The sequence below is a fragment of the Ptychodera flava genome, chromosome 10, assembly GCF_041260155.1.
Source record: "Ptychodera flava strain L36383 chromosome 10, AS_Pfla_20210202, whole genome shotgun sequence".
NCBI classification, from domain to species: Eukaryota; Metazoa; Hemichordata; class Enteropneusta; family Ptychoderidae; genus Ptychodera; species Ptychodera flava.
This window is the reverse complement of record NC_091937.1, coordinates 2,109,559-2,132,697: the sequence shown is the minus strand read 5'-3', so window position 1 is coordinate 2,132,697 and position 23,139 is coordinate 2,109,559. Positions and strand designations below refer to the sequence as shown.

The following is a 23,139-nucleotide window of genomic DNA, read 5'->3' as shown; positions in this document are numbered from 1 at the left end:
CCTGAAATAGTTATTGAAGGACTTTGATATCACTGATAGATCACAAACTACTTACCTGAAATAGTTATTAAAGGACTTTGATATCACCGATAGATCACTAACCACTTACCTGAAATAGTTATTAAAGGACTTTGATATCACCGATAGATCACTAACCACTTACCTGAAATAGTTATTAAAGGACCTTGATATCACCGATAGATCACTAACTACTTACCTGAAATAGTTATTAAAGGACTTTGATATCACCGATAGATCACTAACTACTTACCTGAAATAGTTATTAAAGGACTTTGATATCACCGATAGATCACTAACTACTTACCTGAAATAGTTATTAAAGGACTTTGATATCACCGATAGATCACTAACTACTTACCTGAAATAGTTATTAAAGGACTTTGATATCACTGATAGATCACTAACTACTTACCTGAAATAGTTATTAAAGGACTTTGATATCACTGATAGATCACTAACTACTTAGTACCTGAAATTGACATTAAAAGAGTTTCATATCACTGATAGATACTAACTAAGCTTTATAGCATGGAGGTTGTTCTATGATGATAATTTTCAAAGATGATATACAATAACAGCCTTAAGAAGCACTTCAAAATTTATGAATGTCCTTCAGATCATTGCAAAAGAGATTGCTTTAGTACAGCGGCTCCTTGACAACACAAGTCGTCAAAGTCTGATGAATGCGTGAATGCGTCTGGGAGTAGTACTGATAATCTTGGTATTCCAGCCGTCAATCTGTCACGAAAAATGTGACAAAACAAACTGATTAATCTGCATGTTACTTACATATAATTGCTTGGTATAAACGCTTTTGGGTGAGTAATTATTGTAATTCTTAGTCGAAATAATGAGCAACACGCTCCCACCAGTAAAAAATGATACTCCATTCAACTCAACATAGAGAGGCTAAACACAATTATGCAGTCAATCTAACTTTTCATGCATTGTTGACGTTATAAACTGTATTTTTTTTCAAATTTGTAGCTAGACATCGGCCTCAGTTTACACTGATCTTCTAGTTTTGAAATGTTCCTTACGTAAAGTGAATCATCTAACATTCAAACTGACCAATCACAGACTGAAACCATTTTCAGATACTTTTCTGTTGACAGAAATTTGAAAGAAAAAAAAGATATATGACGTACAATACTTCCACTTTTACACTTGATTCATTTTATATAATAAATATTGCAAAGTCTAAACTTTCTACTTCAGTAAATTGGTTTATCAATGAATATATATATATATATATATATATATATATATATATATATATATATATATATATATATATATATATTACGATCGCAACTCAGATTATTGTTGTTATAATGGCAGTAGTGACTTCAATTATAACATTTCTCAGATCGAAACCGCCTGACACGCATGCGCTATGAGACGATTGAGTGATGACAGTGTTGCAGAATTTTCAACAATTTACAGTTATTGTTATTGAAGGTTTTTATGGCCAGTTTAAGCCATGGGCCACGGACAAGTGAGTTATCACAGTGATGATTACAATCTGGAAATAAAAGTTACAAAACCTGCTTTTGGATTATCTCATGGAAAGTATAGTCGAAAATGGAAACCGTAGGAAACTAACACATGAACAGGGTGGTTCTTTGGCAATCATTTATTCAACAACAAAAAGGTCTGTTACGATTGATGACTTGTTTTGTCGAAAAAAGCAAAGATGCACAATGGTTTACATTGTTACTGAGGGACAATGCAAGGCATCGCCAGACAACACTGCATGACGTCTGACAGCACCAGACAAAGTTTGAAGGTATACAACCATACATGAAAAGGGACAGAAATTTACAATATTAGGAGAAAAATTCCAACAAAGTTATTGCGCAAGAAAAATATAACATACGGGACTGCTGGAATTTTGCGGTCTTTTATGTGCATCGTCACTTTCTTCTTGTGATGTTATTTCTATAGATGACAGATGTTACGTGAACTGAGAAATAATTCATATGTGCATAAATTTGCATGGTAAGTTTGAAATAGACGCCAGTCGATGTCATCGCCGTTATCAATGGGAAATTACATTGAAAGGGATTAATAAGCCGTGTGAGTTAAAACGTATGTCATTGAGAAAGTGAGCATATAAGTGTGGTTTTAATCAGCGAGACAGCGGAGTTCCGTCATCAGAGGAGTCATTATTCTCACAAAATGGATCAAGCGGGAAATAGCAGGTGTTCCTTTAGGTAGGTTTCTTTACATTAAGTCTCGCTTTGCATCGCAATGAAATCAGATTGGCAATTAGCATTTATGTTTATTTCGCTATTTGCATGACATACCTCAATCTCTATCATTTCGCCATAAATGTTAGATCGCATCATGTAAAACTACCAACCTCCCCTCAAGTGGGTAATGGTTAGAATTTTGAAAAAGTTACCATGTATGGTTTTGTTTCTGTTTTATTGTACGAATAAATAGTCAAGGTCATAAATATTATAAAAAATGAGATGTTTCTACATTCATTGAGAGTTCAAAGGTTACAATTTTTTTTCGCGATGAAACATTGAGGATGTCACAAAACGGATAACAGCTTAAGAGGAAATGAAGTTTTATTGAATTTTCGACAAAGCTGCATTTTGACTACTTCCTTTTGCGCTAGTATAGCAATTTAACGTTACCATTGAATGGATTCCGAGAAGAATATACAGGAAATTCAGTAAGTCTGTGATTTCAATTTTTATTTTTATAAATTCCAATTTATCTCAAGAAGGTTTGCATCAGCGATTTTATGATGATTTCGAAATCCATGGAAAAAACTACGAAACTTCCAATGTTTACCTTGTATAGTTAATACGGTATACTTTCGTCTACGGTATTCGATTTATTCTCCACACAGCAAATATATATATATATATATATATATATATATATATATATATATATATATATATATATATATATATATATATATATATATATATGCTCTTAAAATGCGATAACATTTTGAGTTGAAAACAAGTAAAAAGTACTCGGTTGGGATATAATACTCTCTTCAAAACCGAGACATTTAATTAGAAAATCGGATTGTATTTATCTAAATTTTATTGGCGAACACTGAAAAGAATTTTCTGTCAATGAAATCAATACACTGACTCTGTTGATAGAGAATACGTCAATTACAACAAATATTTTCAACAAAAACTGTAAATTTCGATGGTATTTTAAACAAATGTGGCTTACCGATATTTCCCTTCGTAAACCTCATGGAAACGTATTCAATCAAACGATTAAAAATGAGAGAATTATTACAAAGGACCAGCAGATGTTCTTGTAACCACAGGATGGTTAACATATGTGTTTATGCCGTTCAAAGTAAAAGGCCATAGCTTTTATCTGATGCTAGCTATTGATCATAAACCATGCTTGTTAAACGGCCAAATAAGAGAATCAGAAATGTTGACTAAGGCACTTGCATATTACTTCTGAAATGTACAAATACGTCTCTGTGATGGTCAGCTTGGAGGATAGCAGTGAAATCATTTGTGATGTCACCTGATTCATGTAGACTGAAACACAACCATATCAAGGTTATGGGTTATGTGATTGTTGAAGTGTTGAAAAAAATAATCATCATTTTTCAAATCGTAGATTTTTCATTCTCCATTATAGGTGTTTTCGAAATTCATAGTTATATCGAAGTCACTTTGATTGTTGATGAAATATAAGCTAGTAAATGGAGCGTATAAATGTAAGAAGTGCGACTAAGCATTATTCACGATGTTTTATAGTTGTGTAATCCAAAATTTTATAAAATTTATTTGAAGTTTACTCAAGGAACACTAAAATTTTGTACGAGATTGAATTTAAATTTTCATGGTTGAGGTAAATGTAAATTTGCTTAATTCTTAGAAAGGGAGTATTGTATAGCAGGGGAATGGTCGTTCGTATGGAGATTAGTGATAAAAATGAGTTGTTCGCAGGTTGTTATGATGGTTTTATTTTTTATCTAACAACACAAAGGTGGTGATGCACTTTTAATGGTTCCCCGTGTTCTACACAAAGCTGAATACTTATCGTACGCATGTGAACAGCTATTTCGCACTGAAACTTTGTCAGACTATTCTATCGATGCACTGCTTAGTAATATCGTACGATTGAACAACTCAATCAAGCGACGTCAAAGGACACTGTGCTGTTTAAGTAGTATGCGCCTCGAAAGTGAAAGACTTAACTAAAGCTTTCCTGAATGAGACTTTCGACCATTCTCTTATCAAAGAAAGAATAAAAATCAGGGGTCACCGTGCGAACTTTGGTACTGGAGAGAAAAATTATCTAAGATATCTCGATATTTGAAATTCAAAATGGCCGCCATCCCTGTGTTAACACTATGGGGGAAAATTGCAATTTACGAAAAACTAAGACGGTGAAAACTTTCATTTCATCAAGTTTTAAAATGAGCTCCCAAAAATGGCAAGTCAAAAAAGAATTGATAAAATTTTAAAGCCCAAATTTCTGTCCCCGAAGCGCCTTCTACCTTAAATATGACAGTTTCTCTGCTGTTTATCTGCGATTATTATACATCTACCATCGAGAACAATAGAATTTAGCGTGCGCTAAAATAGCCGTACGGAACTCGCGCCCGTTCCGTACGGCACGGTTTCAAGGCGCCCCATTCCCTGCGGATGTATCTGCGCGTTCACTGTAGAACGGTTTCAAGGGACCCCTTGGACGAGTGCCAGAACAAGTCTCGCGCGCGCGCTCTGTACGTAGTGTGTGTGTAGTGCACACACTCCAAAACTTGCAGAAGCGCGTCCGAGGTAGCGTTCCACACTGGCGTGATAAAATCGGAAGAAAAATTGTTGACATTGCACGAAAACGGTCATTACTCCGACATTTTGATGCCCCGATCATGAATGTAAGATGTATAATAATAAGGTTATTACGAAAATACCGCAAAGGATGCACTCGGACATTGGCGCCTCGCATCGCCCTCCGCTTCGCGTCGGGCGATACGCTGCGCCAATGTCCTCGTGCATCCTTTGCGGTATTTTCGTAATAACCTCATATTATTATACACCTACTGCCGTAACCTATGGGAGTTTGACCGTCCAATAACTTTCCGTATTTTGTATAGTACGCGGAGTCCCGAATACGGGAGACGCGCGACGCGCAATTTTCAGGGGTTTGTAGCAATTTTATTTCAACAATCGCGCGCGTTCCACTCATATCGCGCGTGCCGCATCCCTCAAAATTTACCATAGAATTAGTTTATACGGACGATTAATGGAGGGAGGTGTATAATAATAGGGTTATACACAAAATACGGCCCTGTATGGACTCGGGCTCAGTGAGTGACGTATTGGACTCGCCTTCAGCTCGTCCAATACGTCACTCACTGAGCCCTCGTCCATACAGGGCCGTATTTTGTGAATAACCCTATATTATTTCGATCCGCGGAGCATACTACATGTATAATAATTCCAGTCATATCTTGACCACGGTTACAAAATACTTCGACAATTCAAATATTTATTGAGACGTCGTAATACTTTTCACAAAGTCTTCGACCAAAAAGGACTTTCCTATCATGGGCCTTTCCACTAACAGGGACTTTTCTCTAACTAGGAAATTCCACTTGAATTTCGGGGATTTTCTTTTTTTCCGAAAAGGAATTTCCACTGACCTCCCTAGAGTTCACAATCTCACAGCATTCCAGTAATGACATGATGCGCAGCTTTCTGCGCAGCCGAGAAAAAAGTCGACATCCTTCCAATTTTACGACGCCGAAAGAAGGAAATATGCAGAAAAATTTCCCTCCAGGGACTTTTATGAAATGGCTGGATTAAAAGCCATATATGTAGAAACCAAAGTATTTCAACAATGAGAATAGATAACCAGATTCTATTAATTAATCATAATCAAACATGTTATCGCTTCTATTCTGAAACAAACATGCCTCCTTTTTAACAGGTCCAGGTTTTAGTCATGACCTTTGACATCATTAAATATTCTTAATATACAGTATGCATATTTTATGACACAATTTGGCGTCTTACAGCGGCATTTATATCATTGGTCGCTGTCTGATGTCAAGAAGGTTAATATAGTTTATTTGTTTGACTGTTTCAGGTTTGAACCGATAGAACTTCGAAGAGTTCCAATCGTTCTGGAGGACTTCGACTTTCTCTTGTTGGACACAGTTTTGAGAAAAGAACCAGCATTACTAGGGATGGATGAAGGTAAGTATGGAGTACCTAAGATTCATTTTTCTGATGAGTGAATTACTTCACTTCTTTGCATTCTTAATTGAGATTTTTATCAAATGTATCATTTAGGGTCATTGGTATAAATTCAGATTGCGTCGTAAGCACTTAAGAAATAGACTTTGATTGCTAAGGAACAGTTTCCACAAATACCGACCGTCCATCAAACGCCATCGCCTGAAAAATGAAAATTTACGTTATGAAAAGTTGTATAGCATTGAAGAAGACGAATTTCCGCGTCGCTTTGTCTTTCATCCTTTCTTGAAATTAAAAAAACGAATATGTTGTACCCTTACCAATTGATCAAAATTTGATCCTGGCAGAACCAAGTAAATGTGACACTCCAGTCAGTTATGGAATGTCCTTATGAACGTGTCATAAAGTTTCGTTCACAATTGTTTAAATAAATTCCTTTGAGTTATTCTCTCCAATGACCGTAAATAAGAAAATACCTCAACTTTTACCGATATTTGAAATTCACAATGATCGCCATCGTCCGTTTTCAGAAAACGTGTAAATTTCATTTTCTACGCAAGTTTTGTACGACTAAACGATGTAAAAAAGGAGATTTGTAAGATTTTAGAGTTCAAATATCTGTCGTTATTGTTAAACATATGGTTTTCTTCAAGTTTGAAGAGAAAGTGTGTCAAAAGACGGAAAGTCGATTTATAAAATTCTTTTGTACCTAGGGCAATGTATACGAGGTTTCGTTTATTTTCCCACACAGTGCAACATCCAAATATTCTGTTTTTCATATAGTCCACTGTCATTCGTTGCGAGCGTATAAAACGTTAACTTTTCCTCAATGAATTAAGAAAGAATCGGTAGTTGAGTGTTTGTGAAAGACAAGTTTTACAAGGATGAATAAAATGATTTTAACTTTGGATAACGTACAGCTATAGGCCCCTATGGAATAGTCGCCTGAATCTAAAAATTTGTCGGCAAACGTGAACTATGTGTCATCAGATTCAATGACTTTACAATGCCGCTATGCTTGCTCATGTCTGAAGTACAACACAAAAATTAATGAGCGTCAATTTGTACAGATGCAAGGAAAACTGTCTTGACTTTTCATCAGACCAGTGACACTGATAGTCGTTAATATGGGACTAAATGTACCTTGACATTGGTGAACAGACCTCCTCTGTATGGCGATGATGTCTCATCTCTACATTTTCGAAAATAAGAGATATTTTATTGGTCGATAAAACTGCTTCAATGTTTCAACAGGAATCTTGGTCAATGCAGCATTCATTTGCACAATCCATCTTGACTTTTTTGATATTGGCTGATATCATACATCGATGTATGATATCAACATCGTCTCCAATACTGAAAATCATATATCGACTGTAGAAGAGAATGCTATCTAGTCCTCGAATATAGACACATTGAATACTTGTTGAGAATTTGATCGTATCTGATAAATAATTGACTTGAGCCTTCCCGAGCATCTGCCTCAGATATCCGGATAGATTTATTCATGGACAGTTGTAGGAAATATTGAAATAATGATGGCCAAATTAGGAAGACACAAATAGAAACTTATAATGAATATCTTAGCGTATCAAATCGTCTTTATTTTGTTAAACAGCAACCAGTAATGCAAGAGATTCAATTGGTCGGATCAGCACCTACTCATTTTACGCCTTAAAGAAGTATTATGAACTGTCAAACCAATGGGAGGCAGTCAGCTATTGGTTGGATCAAGAATTGCCAGCTTTACTACAGGCAATGAGTCCAGAGGAAGACTGTTTTCGTGTTTTATCAGTTGGTCCCGTTGCAGGTTTGTCTATTTTCTTGTTTAATATTCAAAAGCTGTGCCTAGTCATGCGAGTAGTAATCTTTGCCAGTTTTTGTGGTTGTCGGAAACAGCGAGAGCAACACTTAGGGCAACTATGACCTGAGTACGGGAACAAAATGTTGAATCAGTAATGCCACTCCCACTTAGGTTTAGTGTGAGGTAAATGCCGGTCTTTTAAAGACTGAAAAAACTCAACTTGAATTGTTGGCAGTCCAAGGAAAAAGTATTCGAAATAGTCGAAACCCCTGACAATCGTTAATCACCATTGCCTTCCTTAATCTAGTTTATTGACGATGTTTCTAATGTGACTTAAACCTCCATCAAGCTCGTTGAATTTACAAATCATCAATAGATATGTATGGCATCATTGCTTTCCATTGGGGCGTGGTGATGAAATTGGGTAACAACCGTATACGTCAAAGTATACACCAAATTGCCAAGAAAGTAGGTTTTCATAACGCCGCGTCGGATGTTTTCATGACATCGCTGATTTAAAGGCCTTTCACATTAATCTAATCAATAATGTAAACAGAAAGACATTGTAAACGTTACGACCAATTATTCTGTTTATACGTTACAGTGCAATATCCGAATATTCGCAAAAAGTTAATGATCAATCAGGGAAAGGAAATGCCAAAATTGTAATGAATTAAGAGAATATTGTATTCAATCCTCATTCTCTGTGACAATACGAATTCATATCTCAATCATGGTTTCTTTCTGGCTGGTAATTTCGAATGCTAGGCTGTATCTTTCACTTCAATAAAGCAAAAACAAAGAATACCGTTCACCTGCACATTGTAAACTACCAGTATCAAAATTGGTTATCAAAAACTGAGGCACATTTCTGATTGAAAATGACCATGGAAAACGTTTACAAACGTGACTTAGATGTAAATATTTCTATTCTAACTTCCTGTCTGTTCCGCCGCTGTGTTCTGTCTGATTTCAGGAAATCTTTCTAAAAGAGATCAAGACAAAATGTCTTTTTGCTAAAGAACTAAACGACTGGTCAAAAAAATGGAAACATCCGTCAAACGCAATTGACATATATCAAGTGGTGAAAAAATTGAGGGAAATTAAAGATTTAATAGTAAGCATAGCGGGAAATGTATGCATTAAAGCTGTTTGAAATATCAATTCTTGAAACTCGAAAATCTCCGATTGAGCAACAAATTTCTAACCAATGAAACAGATGAGAATTTCTATCAGTGAAGTGTGGTAATCTCACGGACGAAACATGTTCATATGTGATTCGACTTCTTTTATAACTGGGCCATACAATTGTCATTGACATGTTCAAACATATAACATATTAAACCAAACGGTAGGTATTTTATTTACCTACGCGCTTACTTTTAGCCTGTTCAGTGACGTGACAAATGTGTTCAGAACACAATTGATTACAGTTGTATCATTTTTATTTGTCAGATTTTGAGTATGATCAAATAAAATAATAAAGAAATAAATAGCCCATGGCTTTCTATAGTAAATATAAACCTGTGAAAAGTTTAGTCCGATACATGTAGCAAAGATTGAGTAATGACTGAGTTTCAAATTGCCTTTAGAAAAGAGAAAATGTTTGCACATAATAAGAAGTTGGGAATTTACAGTTCTTATATCAACCGAGACCAATGCACAACAGACATGACACATGATAATGATAATGTATACTGAATGTTCAATACTTTATTGGCTTCTGTGATGTAAAACAATTTTTTCTCAGATTTAATGAGACATGTATTAAAATCTTTTTGATAACACATTGCCCCACTGATAAGCATGGCCGCCATTATGCTAAATGACCCGGGCCAAACACAAAACTGCCAACGTATCTACCAAGGGTGATGTGGAATGTTCCATTATGAAAGTCACACAGTTGGAGGGGGACAGTATGTAAGCTTTACAATGAGGGGTTACAATCGTCACTCGGTCGAAAAATGTGGAAACGACATCAAAAAAAAGACTTTTGAAACGAAATTTTACCAAAATTAACCTTTTGATCCAGTATTGTGGCCTGTAAATATGATGACCAACTATCATTTGTTCATTTAAAATTAACTTTTTGATGTTTGGAGCGAACGCAAAAATTGCAACCGCCCTGTTTTGAAATAATTTTTAATAAAATATCATGGTTCCATGGCAACGTGTTTGTGGATATGCAAAAGTATACATAACTTTGTACAATTGGTCTCACTTAGTACTACATTTGCTGAAGATTTGATGCAAATCGGTCACTAAATGGCAAAGTTACGAGCATTTAACCAGTTTTCTTTGTTTTATTTTTTATTTTATTTTATTAAACCTTGTTTAACGAGGGTAGCCTGGTAAGCTTCAGTAAAGATGCTTATCTTCCCCAGGGCCCTCTAATGAACATACAAACTGATACAAAGCAGAACAACATGAAACATGACAAACAAAGCTAGAACAATACAATGCACAGAAAAAAGTGGCCAGCAGTCACCACCTGCACACAGGAGGGAAAAAAATGCACAATCACACTAGATAACAAAAACAAATTTAACAAGAAAACTAAAACTTACAAACACAAAAAATTATACCCAATAAGCTTTCAGGTAGGCAGTTTTAAAACTGCTTAATGAGTTACTAGATCTTATATTTAAATCGACATTATTCCACTGATTGGCACTATTTACAGTAAAGCCTTTTCGATAAAAATCCTTATTTGTTGCAGGAACCACTAAAAATTTTTGCATCTTGGATCTTGTAACTCTTTTATGATCAATTTCGGTAAAAAAAAACTTGTCATATATTGCGGTGCAAGATTATTTAAACATTTAAAAACCATACAAACATTCTTATAAACTATTCTATCTGGTAATGGCATTATATGCATTGTTTAAAAAAAAAATGCTCGGTCGAAGCATTATACCTTGCATCACACATCACTCTGATAGCACGTTTCTGAATCTTATGCAACCTTTTCATAAACGGTGATGCTCCCCATAAATGACAACAGTAATCCAAGTGTGGTAAAATATAGCTATTATAAAAAAGTTTTCTTATATTCATAGGTAAATACTGTCTTATTCTCTTGAGCAAAGCAATATTACTATTTACTTTTTTAAAAATCTTGTCACAGTGCTGCTTCCATGACAGATTTTCATCGACAAGCGTACCAAGAATCTTTTCACAGTGTACTGCTGCAATTCCGTTTCACCAAGATTACAGTCTAAAGTTTGTTTATTCAAATGTCTACGTCTTTGTTGCGTTGTTACAATCATTTTCTTTGTCTTGTCACAATTAATGGCCATTCTATTATTCTTACACCAATTATGAACATTATTTAAGTCAGAGTTCAAAGTTGTCTCAATTTCTTGAATACATTTTGCACTGGTAGTTATGGTTGAATCATCTGCGTACATGTCAATGTTATTATCAATATAAAGTGGCAAATCATTTATGTAAATGATGAAAAATAAAGGCCCAAGTATACTACCTTGGGGAACGCCAGTCAAAATATGTTGCTTTGTAGAGTAAAATTTCTAAATTGAACCAATTGCATGCGATTTTGTAGGTAAGATTTAAACCACCGAAGTGATTTACCATCACACCTGTAAATTGATAATTTTTCTAACAATACACTATGATCAACCAGATCAAAAGCTTTCTTAAGATCCAAAAACACTACTCCATTAATATTTCCATTATCCATAGCTTTTAGCCACAAGTTGCTAAGTTTAATCAAGGCTGTTTCGCACGAATGGTGCTCTCTAAATCCTGATTGATTGTCTAAGGGACTGGTCAGTTTCTTCGGCCTGGGGGGGGGGGGTGGATTATTTTTGCCGATGTCGAAAAGTGGCTGACCCCCCTATTCCAACTTTTGAAAACAGGGTGACCCCCCTACTCCAACTTTTGAAAACAGGACAGGGTGAACATCCCAACTTTCGATAACAGGGTGACCCCCCTGCGCGAAACAAAGGTGTGTATATATATATATATATATATATATATATATATATATATATATATATATATATATATATATATATAATTTTTGGGGTACATTTTAAATATTCAATCATTCTGTGCTTTAATGAAATTGCTGTCATGTCAGTTGTAGGATAAGAACTTACAGGAGTCAATTCTAAAGTTTGTATACAGTATTTTGAGTGAGCTGTATGTATTCCAACTCTCTTTATGCATAACCAGATGTCCAGAACTGTTGTGAGAAAAAATGTGATTGTGAAATATTATAGTGCATGTTGCTTTCTAATACTGAATTCTCATAGAGAAAACAGAAAAGTATCAGGAACTTGTCATGCTTTTCATATGAACTGCACATTTCAAATGCAAATATGCCGCATTTGCGGATGACCTGACGACCTTTGTAACAGATGAACAGTCATGTCAGAGAATATTTGAAATGTTGCACGAGTTCCACTCACTCTCAGGCTTGATGGTCAACCCTACTAAAACGGAAGCTATTTGGCTTGGTAAGTGGAAAAGACGTAAGAAAAAACCATTTGGCATCAAATGGCCGACTTCACCAATCAAAATTGCAGGAATTTACATTTCGTATAACCAAGAGTTAAACACCACTCTCAATTATGCAACACCACTCAAGCAGATCGAAGGAACTCTGGGAACATGGAAAAAGAGATCCCTGACACTCATGGGCAAAGTTCAGATTCTGAAAACATTCGCCCTATCACAACTTAATTATGTCATGAGAATGACCACAATAACACCTGAAATTCTAAGAGATTTGAACAGCTTATCTTCAATTTCCTCTGGAATGGGAAAGATAGAATAACCAGAAAGGTAATGGTCAGAGGGGTTTCCGAGGGGGGCTTAAAGGCTCCCGATGTGAAAACTACACACAAGCTTATGCGTATAAACCTTATTAAAAGGTATTTAGATGAAAACATAGAACACCCCTGGAAACTCTTTCTAGACCATCGCCTAAAATCTGTGGGTGGAAAGTACCTATTCAAGTGTAACTTCGATTTTAACTCACTCAGCCTGCCCCTACCGAGATTCTACCAAGAAATGCTTGAATCCTGGTCGGTATGCAATGTTGAGGTCAATGACTCTGAGATTGACATTACTTGTCAAACAATTTGGAACAACAGAAATGTTCTAATTGGAGGGCATTCTGTCTATAATCCAAAGCTAAGACAGAAAGGGTTTGAATTTATATTCGATTTACTTACCGAGGAGGGGTATCTGTCATGGGAAAAATTAACCAACAAAAACCTCCAAGGGAACGAAGTCCTCCTTCTTTATGGAGCAATCACATGTCTCAGAGTTAGGTGGCCGGAGCCATTGCTGGTTGAACCGGTGTTTAAAGATGAATATGAATATGTGTTTTTTAATTGTAACTTTCGACCCTCCCACAAAGTTACCAGGGAGAGCATCAGAAACGCCATTTACAGTAAAGAGGAACTAAGTCCAATTAATGAACGATATTATGAAAGAGAATATGACTTTACTGGACCATGGTCTCCCATATATAGACTACCATTTAAGGTAGCCATAGACACAAAAACACGTGAATTCCAGTTCAAACTTCTTCATCATATTCTATACACAAACTACGATTTATCTAGAAGAGGCATGGACCAATCACCGCTCTGTTCATTCTGCCAAAACAGCAACGAGACACTAGATCATCTTTTCTACACCTGTAAATTCACTGAGACCTTCTGGAACGAGTTTCACACATTTTTCGAGGCATCTCTCAGTTTGTTCACGAGACATAACTTAAATGAAGTACTCTTTGGCGTTGACGGTTACTCTGACATTCATAATCACTTGCTACTGTTAGCCAAAAGACACATCTATGCCATGAAAATGAAACAGAGTAAACCACACTTTGCAGCTTTTATGTTGCAAGTGAAATTCAACTACCATCTAGAGTACGAAATAGCTCTGGAAAAAGACAAATTAGAGAGACATTGCAACAAATGGATTTCAATTTTACACAAAATTGTAGATAACTAAGCACTGTACTTCATTTTTATCTTAAGTTCATGTTACTAAAAAAATGTTACCAATAAAACAATTTTAAATACAAAAAAAAAACTGCACATTTCATAATGATTGGTACACTTTGCAAAACAGAATTTCAATTTACAGACATCAAGATACTTCTGACATATATCTGTGATTAATTTACTGCGCCCGAAGGGCGCGCCAAAAATATTTAACATCCATATATCTCTTATGTATATATATATATATATATATATATATATATATATATATATATATATATATATATATATATATATATATATATATATATATATATATCTGATAGATGAAAGTAATGCAGCTGAAGGGCATGCTGAAAAAATATGTTTGATATTTTAAAGAAATGTGCCCAAAGAGTACGCCGAAAAGTTTTAAACATACAGATATCTCAGATTTATATATGTCTGATATATTAAAGTTTCGCACTAGGACGGGGCTCTTAAAAATATATCTTATTATTATTACAGTTAAACGCCAGAAGGGCGCGCCGAAAAATGCAACTGAATGATGAAATTTGTGGCTGGCACAATGCATTTTATGCAAGTATGAGCCCATATCGAAATTGAAAAACACACTGACCCCCATTGGGCATTTCAAAAACATGGTGACCCCCCTGTCACCAAAGTCAAAAACAGAGTGATCCCCTATGAATCCACCGCCCCGCCCCCAAGGCCGAAAAAACTGACCAGTCCCTAAATTGGTGCCATTGTCTTTCCTATGCAACAATGGTTAATAATGACAAAGACCCTTCTAAATTAATGCAGAAAATTTAATTTTTCAAAAATCCGTATCTTCAAAATTGATAATCCGATTTTCATCAAATAGAGTGCATTCTTCTTCTTATTAAAAATTCTATCCTGATACAACATTTCTGATGCTGTGAAAACATACAACGCTTTTCAGAATTAGAGCGCGAAGCCACTGCAGTGAACTGCAATAAAACTGCTCACACTAATTAGTTTCAGCTGTAGGCAGCTGGCAAAGTCGACAACATTGTATGTCCCATGCAGACAGTCTGTCTGGGGAAGTTGAAATAAAAAAGATTTGTACATGGACCAGTGCATGGTAATGTTACATTGTATCTTAATCTTGAGCACAGGGTGCCAATCGTAAACTCTCATTTACAACTCGAGCCTCAGACAGAGCTAGTTTCGCCTTTGTACAAGCAGACTTTTTGGTCTTTATCAAGTAGCCTTGTTCAACACCAAAGTGGCCACGGCTACAGCTGAAACTAATTAGTGTGAGCAGTTTTATTGCAGTTCACTGCAGTGGCTTCGCGCTCTAATTCTGAAAAGCGTTGTAATTAATTTTCACCTGAACAGGCTATTTTAATTTTTTGTATTTCTATTTTTGTTTTGTGTGAATATTTATAAATGGCATCCGTATGTCTCAAATATGTGATTTGTCTATTGCCAACGTCCACTTAAACCCTTCCTGGAAAAAACATATGAATAGCATGGATACAGCAAATGATATAGATATGGTAATGTCAAGCCTCCTCAACGTTAGAAGTTACAAATGTTTCCCATGTAAAGTTCCTTACACCAATCCAGAAAATGCTAAAGAAATTAAGTTCTTCAGAAATTACAGAGAAAATATAGAGAAAAATATATGCGCGTTATATTTAGAGGCAATACGCTAGAAATGTAGCTCTATTCCCTAACCATATTGAACACAGACGCTAAGGGGGGGGGGGGGGGGCTTTGCCATTTAGTATGAAGTATGATATTCACTGTAAAGTCCTGTATTAGCTTGACAATCCGTGACATTATTCGGCCAACCATTTTTTCACCCCGAAATCACAGAATGAAAGTCAAATATGGGTAAATTTCATGATTTCATCGGTTCACTTGACCATTTACATTAAAATTGGATCAAATTTCGATCTTGAATTTGCTCTGTTAGCATTCTATTTCTCAATCAAGAATGACACGTTCAGCGTGGTATCTTTTGAGGCCAACCTTATTTGTAATCAATAATGCAAATGGAAATTTCGAATTGATGTTGGTTTTCCTGAATGCGAATAGCGACCTCAATGACGAAACTTATGGTTATTTAACATGTTAACAGCAAATCGAAATAAGGAATTAGAAATTGGCTCCACGTGATTACTACTGACCTATTTTCAATATCACTTCGTAGGTCCTTGACCCGATTTAGTTAAGGTTTACATAAGTGACACAAAGTAAAGACACCGGACACGATCAGGACACACTTGTAACAGTTTTTTGGAACACCCGCACCCGCTTAGATTGGTGGAATCGCTATCAAAGGGCAACAGACCGTAGGTGTTCCCGGAAAAGGGTCGACTTTTCCGTACCCAAGAATAAGGATTGACAAGCTGCCGTACCTAAGGTCCGTGAAATTGAATGACTCTCAGCGGGCAGCTTGCGACAAGTGCCTGATAAAGAGCTGATTATCTTTCGTACCTGAAGTGCGGGAATTTCAATGGTCGTTAACGGAGAAAAACCGACAATTATGCCGCTGCAGTATACTACCAACCTCCCATTAGAAAGAGAAAAACGTACAAATTTTATTCTGCGTCTACATTTGGCGAAGATGAAAATATCTGTACCTGCCAAACATCAATTTAGATTGATTTTCTTTTTTAATCGAAATTTACCTTTCAATGAGTCAGCAAAAATTAAAAGGCGGAAATGCCTATCGATGTGTGGAACTGGCACAGTTCTACGGGGATTTTAATATCTTCCCCGAGGCAGTTGACGGCCATGCTGATAGAAGCTTCAGAAAGTCTCGTACTGCTCCTGAGTGGTCAAACCAAGTCTGCACAGTACGCATGTATGTTGTCGTATATCGGGAATTAGGCAACAAATGTTTTCCGACAGGTGCGCTGATTAAAGGGGCGACAAATTTCCCGTACTTAAATTGCGACGATTGGAATGGCATTCAATGGGCTACCGGGGATAGGTGTGCCGGAAAAGAGGTTGAAAATTTCCAGAGCTTAGCTATATTAGCGACACCGATCGGTGTCGTAGTAAACAACCAAAACCGCCTATGGGTTGGCTCGCAGCAGTACTGTGGCGCTGACCCTTCACCCGAGCACGTTGGATAGACGCCACTAGTACCGCTGCGATATCACCGCTAAGAATTACCATAAGGTTGCAAAATTGTCATATGTAGTCCGGATGAGGGTGTTCCAAAAATTGTCACAAGTGTGTCCTGATCGTGTCCGTTGGCTTTACTTTGTGTCACTTATGTGAACCTTAACTAAATCGGGTCAAGGACCTACAAAGTGATATGGAAAATGGGTCAGTAGAAATAACGTGGAGCCAATTTCTAAATTTCTAATTTTGATTTGCAAGTTGCATAACTAGAAGTTTCGTCATTGAGGTCGCTATTCGTATTCAGGAAAACCAACATCAATTCGAAATTTCCATTTGCATTATTGATTACGAATAAGGTTGGCCTCAAAAGATACCGCGCTGAACGTGTCATTCTTAATTGAGAAATAGAATGCTAACAGAGCAAATTCAAGATCGAAATTTGATCCAATTTTAATGTAAATGGTCAAGTGAACCGATGAAATCATGAAATTTACCCATATTTCGACTTTCATTCTGTGATTTCAGGGTGAAAAAATGGTTGCCGAATAGTGCCACGAATTCTTGACATTAGGAAACTAAAGAAACTCGCGTAACGTGCGCAAAACGACAGTTTTAAGAAATAACCTCATAGTATTATAGTGTTTAAAAGCTAGTGTTTATTTTGTAAATGAGTAGATTTTGAATTAATGTTTGTGGCAGTGAAAACTGAGTCACTTTCTTGAAGAGAGAAGTTTCCATAGGATAACAATATAGTCAACAATGTTTTGGAAAACGGTTTGTGCAATATTTGTCAGACTCACCTGTTGACACAGTTTTTAATATGCCAGGTAACACAGATTTTATTCCAGTCTAAGAATTAATAAAACCATCTTTCATGTTTATTTCCTTTTTATTTGAATCTTTATGTTTGGGATGAACAGGAAACATTACAGATGTGAATTACTATTCAAGGAATCTAGGTGTACGACACTATTGAGCCCGACTGACAGAGTTCAAGTGCACCGAACGACGTCATAGCCAAAAGCAAAAATTTCGTTCTGAACAAAGGAATATTCACATAAAGTAAGATACATTACAAAACAGTACAGATGACTTAAATAAAATCTCCGACTTAGATCAATTCTAGTAGACTATGTCGGAAACACGAAGCTTGGCGCAAAGCAGCTCGCAGCTTTTGTCTTATACATTGTGTTAATTGAACGAATGTACAAGCATAAATTGAAATGTCATAGGCTAGCTAGACAGAAAGAAAACAATAATCAATGAAATGTTGATGCATGATATGGTGTAACTGGCTGTAATTTGAAAAAATGAGCCTGCAGGGTGCGGTAATGCTGATATATAAAAAATGTCCATATGGTGCAATTGTTGGCCGGCGAAGTGCTGAATTTTTTCAGGACACCCCCCAACAACACTAATGTCATCATTAAATCCTCGTATTCCTAAATTACCAAGTCCCCTTGAATTACTCCGATTTTTTATCAACGTTGGTGAATGCAACTTTAATCTCTCGCCGTCTGGATTTATAACATTCTTGACGACATGATTAATTAGGTTTCGACTTCCGATGGAAAACGACCAATATCCATTTAATGTGACAAATATATTACATTTCAATTGAAAGTATTTCCTTCTCAGAAAAGAGACTTTCACAATGTTGGCAGTTTCCGTTTGACTTTTGTCCAATCTTTCCTTGTAGTGACACCAGTATGATTGATGATATCACTATCTTTATAAATTTTTAATCGATTTTTTAATATACGGCTAGTCTGTAGGCGCCATATATTGCTCATTTCATTCATATTAAAATATTCCATTTCCCTTAAAAAGAATGGAGCTCATATGATGGGTAAAACCATGTGTATTGAATTCTTAACTCTTTCTAAAAGATCGGACAACACTAAAAAGTCCCATACGTTATGGATTGTCCGTTTTTAAGCGTGGAAACATACGAAGTGAGGTGAACGCTGATGGAATTCACTGTTCAATGGTTTCAAATTAAATATACTGGAGAGCAAAATAATAAGTTACCATCCTTTACGAATATGTAAAAACACTTTCTTTTAATGGAACACTTTCTGATCTATCGCCGTGATTTTTAAACACTCAGTCTTACCAGGGTCGTTACCAGGGTCGTTTTATCCACTTTATGACGAAATGAGTACCACATTGGTGAAAGGCGGTGTTTAAACAGACACACTTGTCTTCGATTCGGCATGCCGCACTTCTTCAAAATCTACGCCATTCAAAGCAAAATTACAATTACTGATATAACGTGATAGGACATAACGTATTAACCCATGCTTCACGCTTAGTGTAACATTACACCTTACTGGAAACTTGTTTAAAGGGTAAGATTGTTGATAACATTTGATGAATACAAAAATTTGCATTTGTACGTCTATAATTACTGTGCTTGCAGTTTTGATAAATGCTTGCATCCCAAATGAAGAAGAACTAACATTTCAAAGGGCAAAATATTTCATCGATGTCATACAGTCGTACAAGCTTAGAATCATTATCTGATCAAGCTCAAATTTCCTTGACATTTCAGAGTTCGTTGATACAACCATATTACGAAACATTCGTCAGTGGCTGAGCACACGTGAACCCAGGAACACGTACAAGAACCAGAGGTCCATGTATTGTAAGTTCATTGAACCAATGGAAGATGTGGCCGAAGTGAGGAAGAAATATGAAAAAGCGCTGAGAAACAAACGTGGAATAGCTTTAACCATGGACTGGACAACCTTAACACCCGATGAGTTTAAGGTATAGCATGTTCAATGTTCTATGCCTATCATAGCTTACAGAGCATAAAATCTACTGTCCCAGATGTTTACAGATATTTCAAAGAAATCTTTTTTAAGGTGAAGGGCGACGAATTCGGACGCGCACACGCTTTAGAACGTTTCTGCGCAGATATAACTCCAGCCTGCCGCAGATGGGTTATTTTATAGCGCATGTATTTAACATCACCTGTCATTGTTGAAATTGCACTTTTACCTAATTTTTGACCCAGTGTCTTAGAAATGCATGTGACCTATAACCTTGTCATATTTTGACCCCCTAGGAAGCTGGTTTTTATTCAATATGAGCGAAAAATTAACATTTCTCTCCCATTTATATGGTGCAAATTACCATTCACCTGGAGTATTGTAAAAAGTAGCGTGGTGACACCCTTTTATTAAAAGTGTAAACTAAATGGTATTGTGTCAGGAGTTTATTCGCCAAGTTTGGTCAAAATGACACCATTCAAAGCAACAGGAAGAAAGTTCGAAAATTATATAGTGAATCAGATATAATTTCGATATCGTCATTTTGTAATCGATACTTATGTTAAAATTTCTTCACAAACATCATGAAAACTATAGCCTACATTCAATAAATATGGATCTTAAGTCTTGGTATCTATTAAAATTAACTCATTTGCTAAGCGTTTTATAATTGCTTTCTTTAGTTTAAGTGAATCATATCATTTTTATTTATTTCTAACGACGCCATTTTAACATCCGTTTCCATGGAAACAAGCGTGGTGACCCCCATTTTTTATTTCATTTTTGCACTTGCACAACTTCCAAGAATATTTGTGCAAAGTTTCAAGAAAATGACACCACAACTTAATTTTGACGTAATTCGTAGTACTTCTTTTTAATTGTACTCTGTCGTCAATTACTTCATAATGTCTGTTTAAACTTCTTATAGTCGGGAAAAGTTGCTTCGCTGATATTTGGCATTTTTTGCCACGAATGTGTCAGGGATGGCAAAATATGGGCATCTCTCAGAGAGGCAACTTTTCTCTACTAATAAGGTTATGGACAATATTAATTCAACGATTCACTACTTTACCTCTCGAGGACTGATAAGGAAGATAAAGTGGACGAGGCTAAGAACTGGGACTCACTTCTTTACATATTTTGCAGGCTGATTTTGAAGACGGCATGGACGAGGCTACTCAATATCATATGGTACACATGATGCAAGCTCTCTACTTTGCTAAAGACCTTGAAGAAACTATTTTGTTTCATTATGAATCTGTGAAACCTGGAGGTATCCTCCTCATCTGTGTTAATTCAGGTGAGACTAAGTCTTTGGTACAGTTTGCATATATGATACATGGATATATATAGCGCGCTGTAACAAGAATTCGGCCGACTTGTACTTCACGGAAGTCAACTTCATGAATTTCTTAAAACAAAAATGAATACAGATATCAACCTGCTGCGTCCGTACAGGTATATTTCTTTCTATTTCTGAGGAATTAGCACTGGAGTGAACAATTTTGACCGGTCATCATGTACCAATAGGTGAAAGATAAATTAAGGCAGTTGGCTAAAATTTGTATCAAGGCAACTTTAAACATTCTCTTCAAAATCAAGCATAGCATTGGGTTATCGAGCAAAGATATACTGCGTACTAACCGATATTTGAATTTCAAAATGGCCGCCATCCCTGTATTTAACTCTGCGGAGAAAAATAAAATTTTCGATTTCCAAAAAACCAAGACAGTGAAAATCAAACGCTTAAAATGAACCCTACAAGCGGTAGACCAGAAAACGTCAGAACATTTCCCCCAGCCCATCAGTGCTTCAGTGCCCCCAGCCCATCAGTGCTTCAGTGCAAAAATATGATTTCCCTCGTATTTCTGATCTCTTTGTATCGCCAATATAATTGTTTACATTCATGAACAAATAAACTTCCTCGAATTGTTTCGTCTCTCAAAAAAGATGACAGGTCCAATCATAAAGTAAAACAATCATCATGTAAATATCGTCACACTGCAATAGATTTTTCTCACCCATTCCTGTTACAGATGACAATACTAGAGCGAAACTGCTGGTGAAATTCATGTCCGGACGGTTTTCCAGAAACGCTTCCGAGGTGGAAAGTACGTTGACTAAGCAAAACTGGAAATTTTCAAGACATGAGCTTCCACTAGTTACTGATGTATCAGAAATCTACGATGAAAAATCGGAGGTCGGAAAAGTGTTGTTAGATTACCTGTCCAGTGCAATCAAATTCCGTGAGAGGGCGCCCGCACATTTATTGGACGCCGCTTTGTTCCACTTCAAGGCTCCAGAGAACTGTTATAATAGGAAAGGAGAAATACTGGCCAAAATGGGAATCACGCTGTTCATTGTGAACAAAACCATCGATGCTTCAAAACCTTCTGAGAGTGAAACCGATGAAGCCAAGAACGACAGTCAAAGTTAAACGACTCATTACAGAATACAATAGCAGAGATTCAACAACAACAACAACAACAACAACAACAACAACAACACATTTTTTGAAAATCTTAACTTACAAATACAGTTTAGTCTTGGATATTTCTGTCAATAGCTGTAAAGGGATATTTGTTCTTATTATCAGACAACATTGAAAACGATAGCAAACATTCGTTTGTAGATATTATTACAGTTATATTGTATGTAGCCAGCTTTCTGTCGAACATTAGATAGTACTACTGATAGGCATACATAGTTATGACAATCATAACATTTGACCAAAAATACATAAAAAGCTAGGTTCATTCATCAGAACCATGCAATCGTTGCACCGAAAAACTCTCTAGCGTTTATAGCCGCTTCACTGCTTAATGAAGAACAACAAACAATTCCTTTATCAAGTACTAGAGTATTGTAAAGATATAGCTACTTATAAAACGATGAAGTTTTTTTATTGCTGTCTGATGTAGACTACCTAGGTTATCATTTTAATTAGTTTAAATCTCTACTCACTGAGAGCAAAAATGTTGACAATTATACACACGTGACTTTAACTGGTTTTAATGAGCATTTTATTCTCGATTCCTCACATTTTTCGTATGTGTAGCACTCAAATCAAGCCTGTTTTTGATTATTGGATTGCAAAATGGATAATTGAAAATGTTGAACCTATCGTTGTTCTAAACTTTCTGCCAACACAGGATCCTTTGCAGTGTAGATGGATATGGTATTGGCTTGTCATCCTATACATGTTACAAGTTAATAAAATACAGTCGTTAGTTGAACAG

At 36.1% G+C, this 23,139-nt stretch overlaps 1 protein-coding gene across 2 annotated transcripts in view; it reads left to right on the top strand.

Moving 5' to 3' along the window:
- Positions 1-23,139, top strand: part of LOC139141726 (transmembrane protein 135-like) — a 151,835-nt gene extending 128,696 nt beyond the window's left edge. For both annotated transcript variants that reach the window (XM_070711339.1, XM_070711340.1), the window contains 5 exons: positions 6,121-6,230; positions 7,849-8,040; positions 19,678-19,895; positions 21,047-21,200; positions 21,937-23,139. In XM_070711339.1, the coding sequence (XP_070567440.1) occupies positions 6,121-6,230; positions 7,849-8,040; positions 19,678-19,895; positions 21,047-21,200; positions 21,937-22,337 (1,075 nt within the window). In that variant the 3' untranslated portion in view covers positions 22,338-23,139. The remainder of the gene's footprint in view (positions 1-6,120; positions 6,231-7,848; positions 8,041-19,677; positions 19,896-21,046; positions 21,201-21,936) is intronic.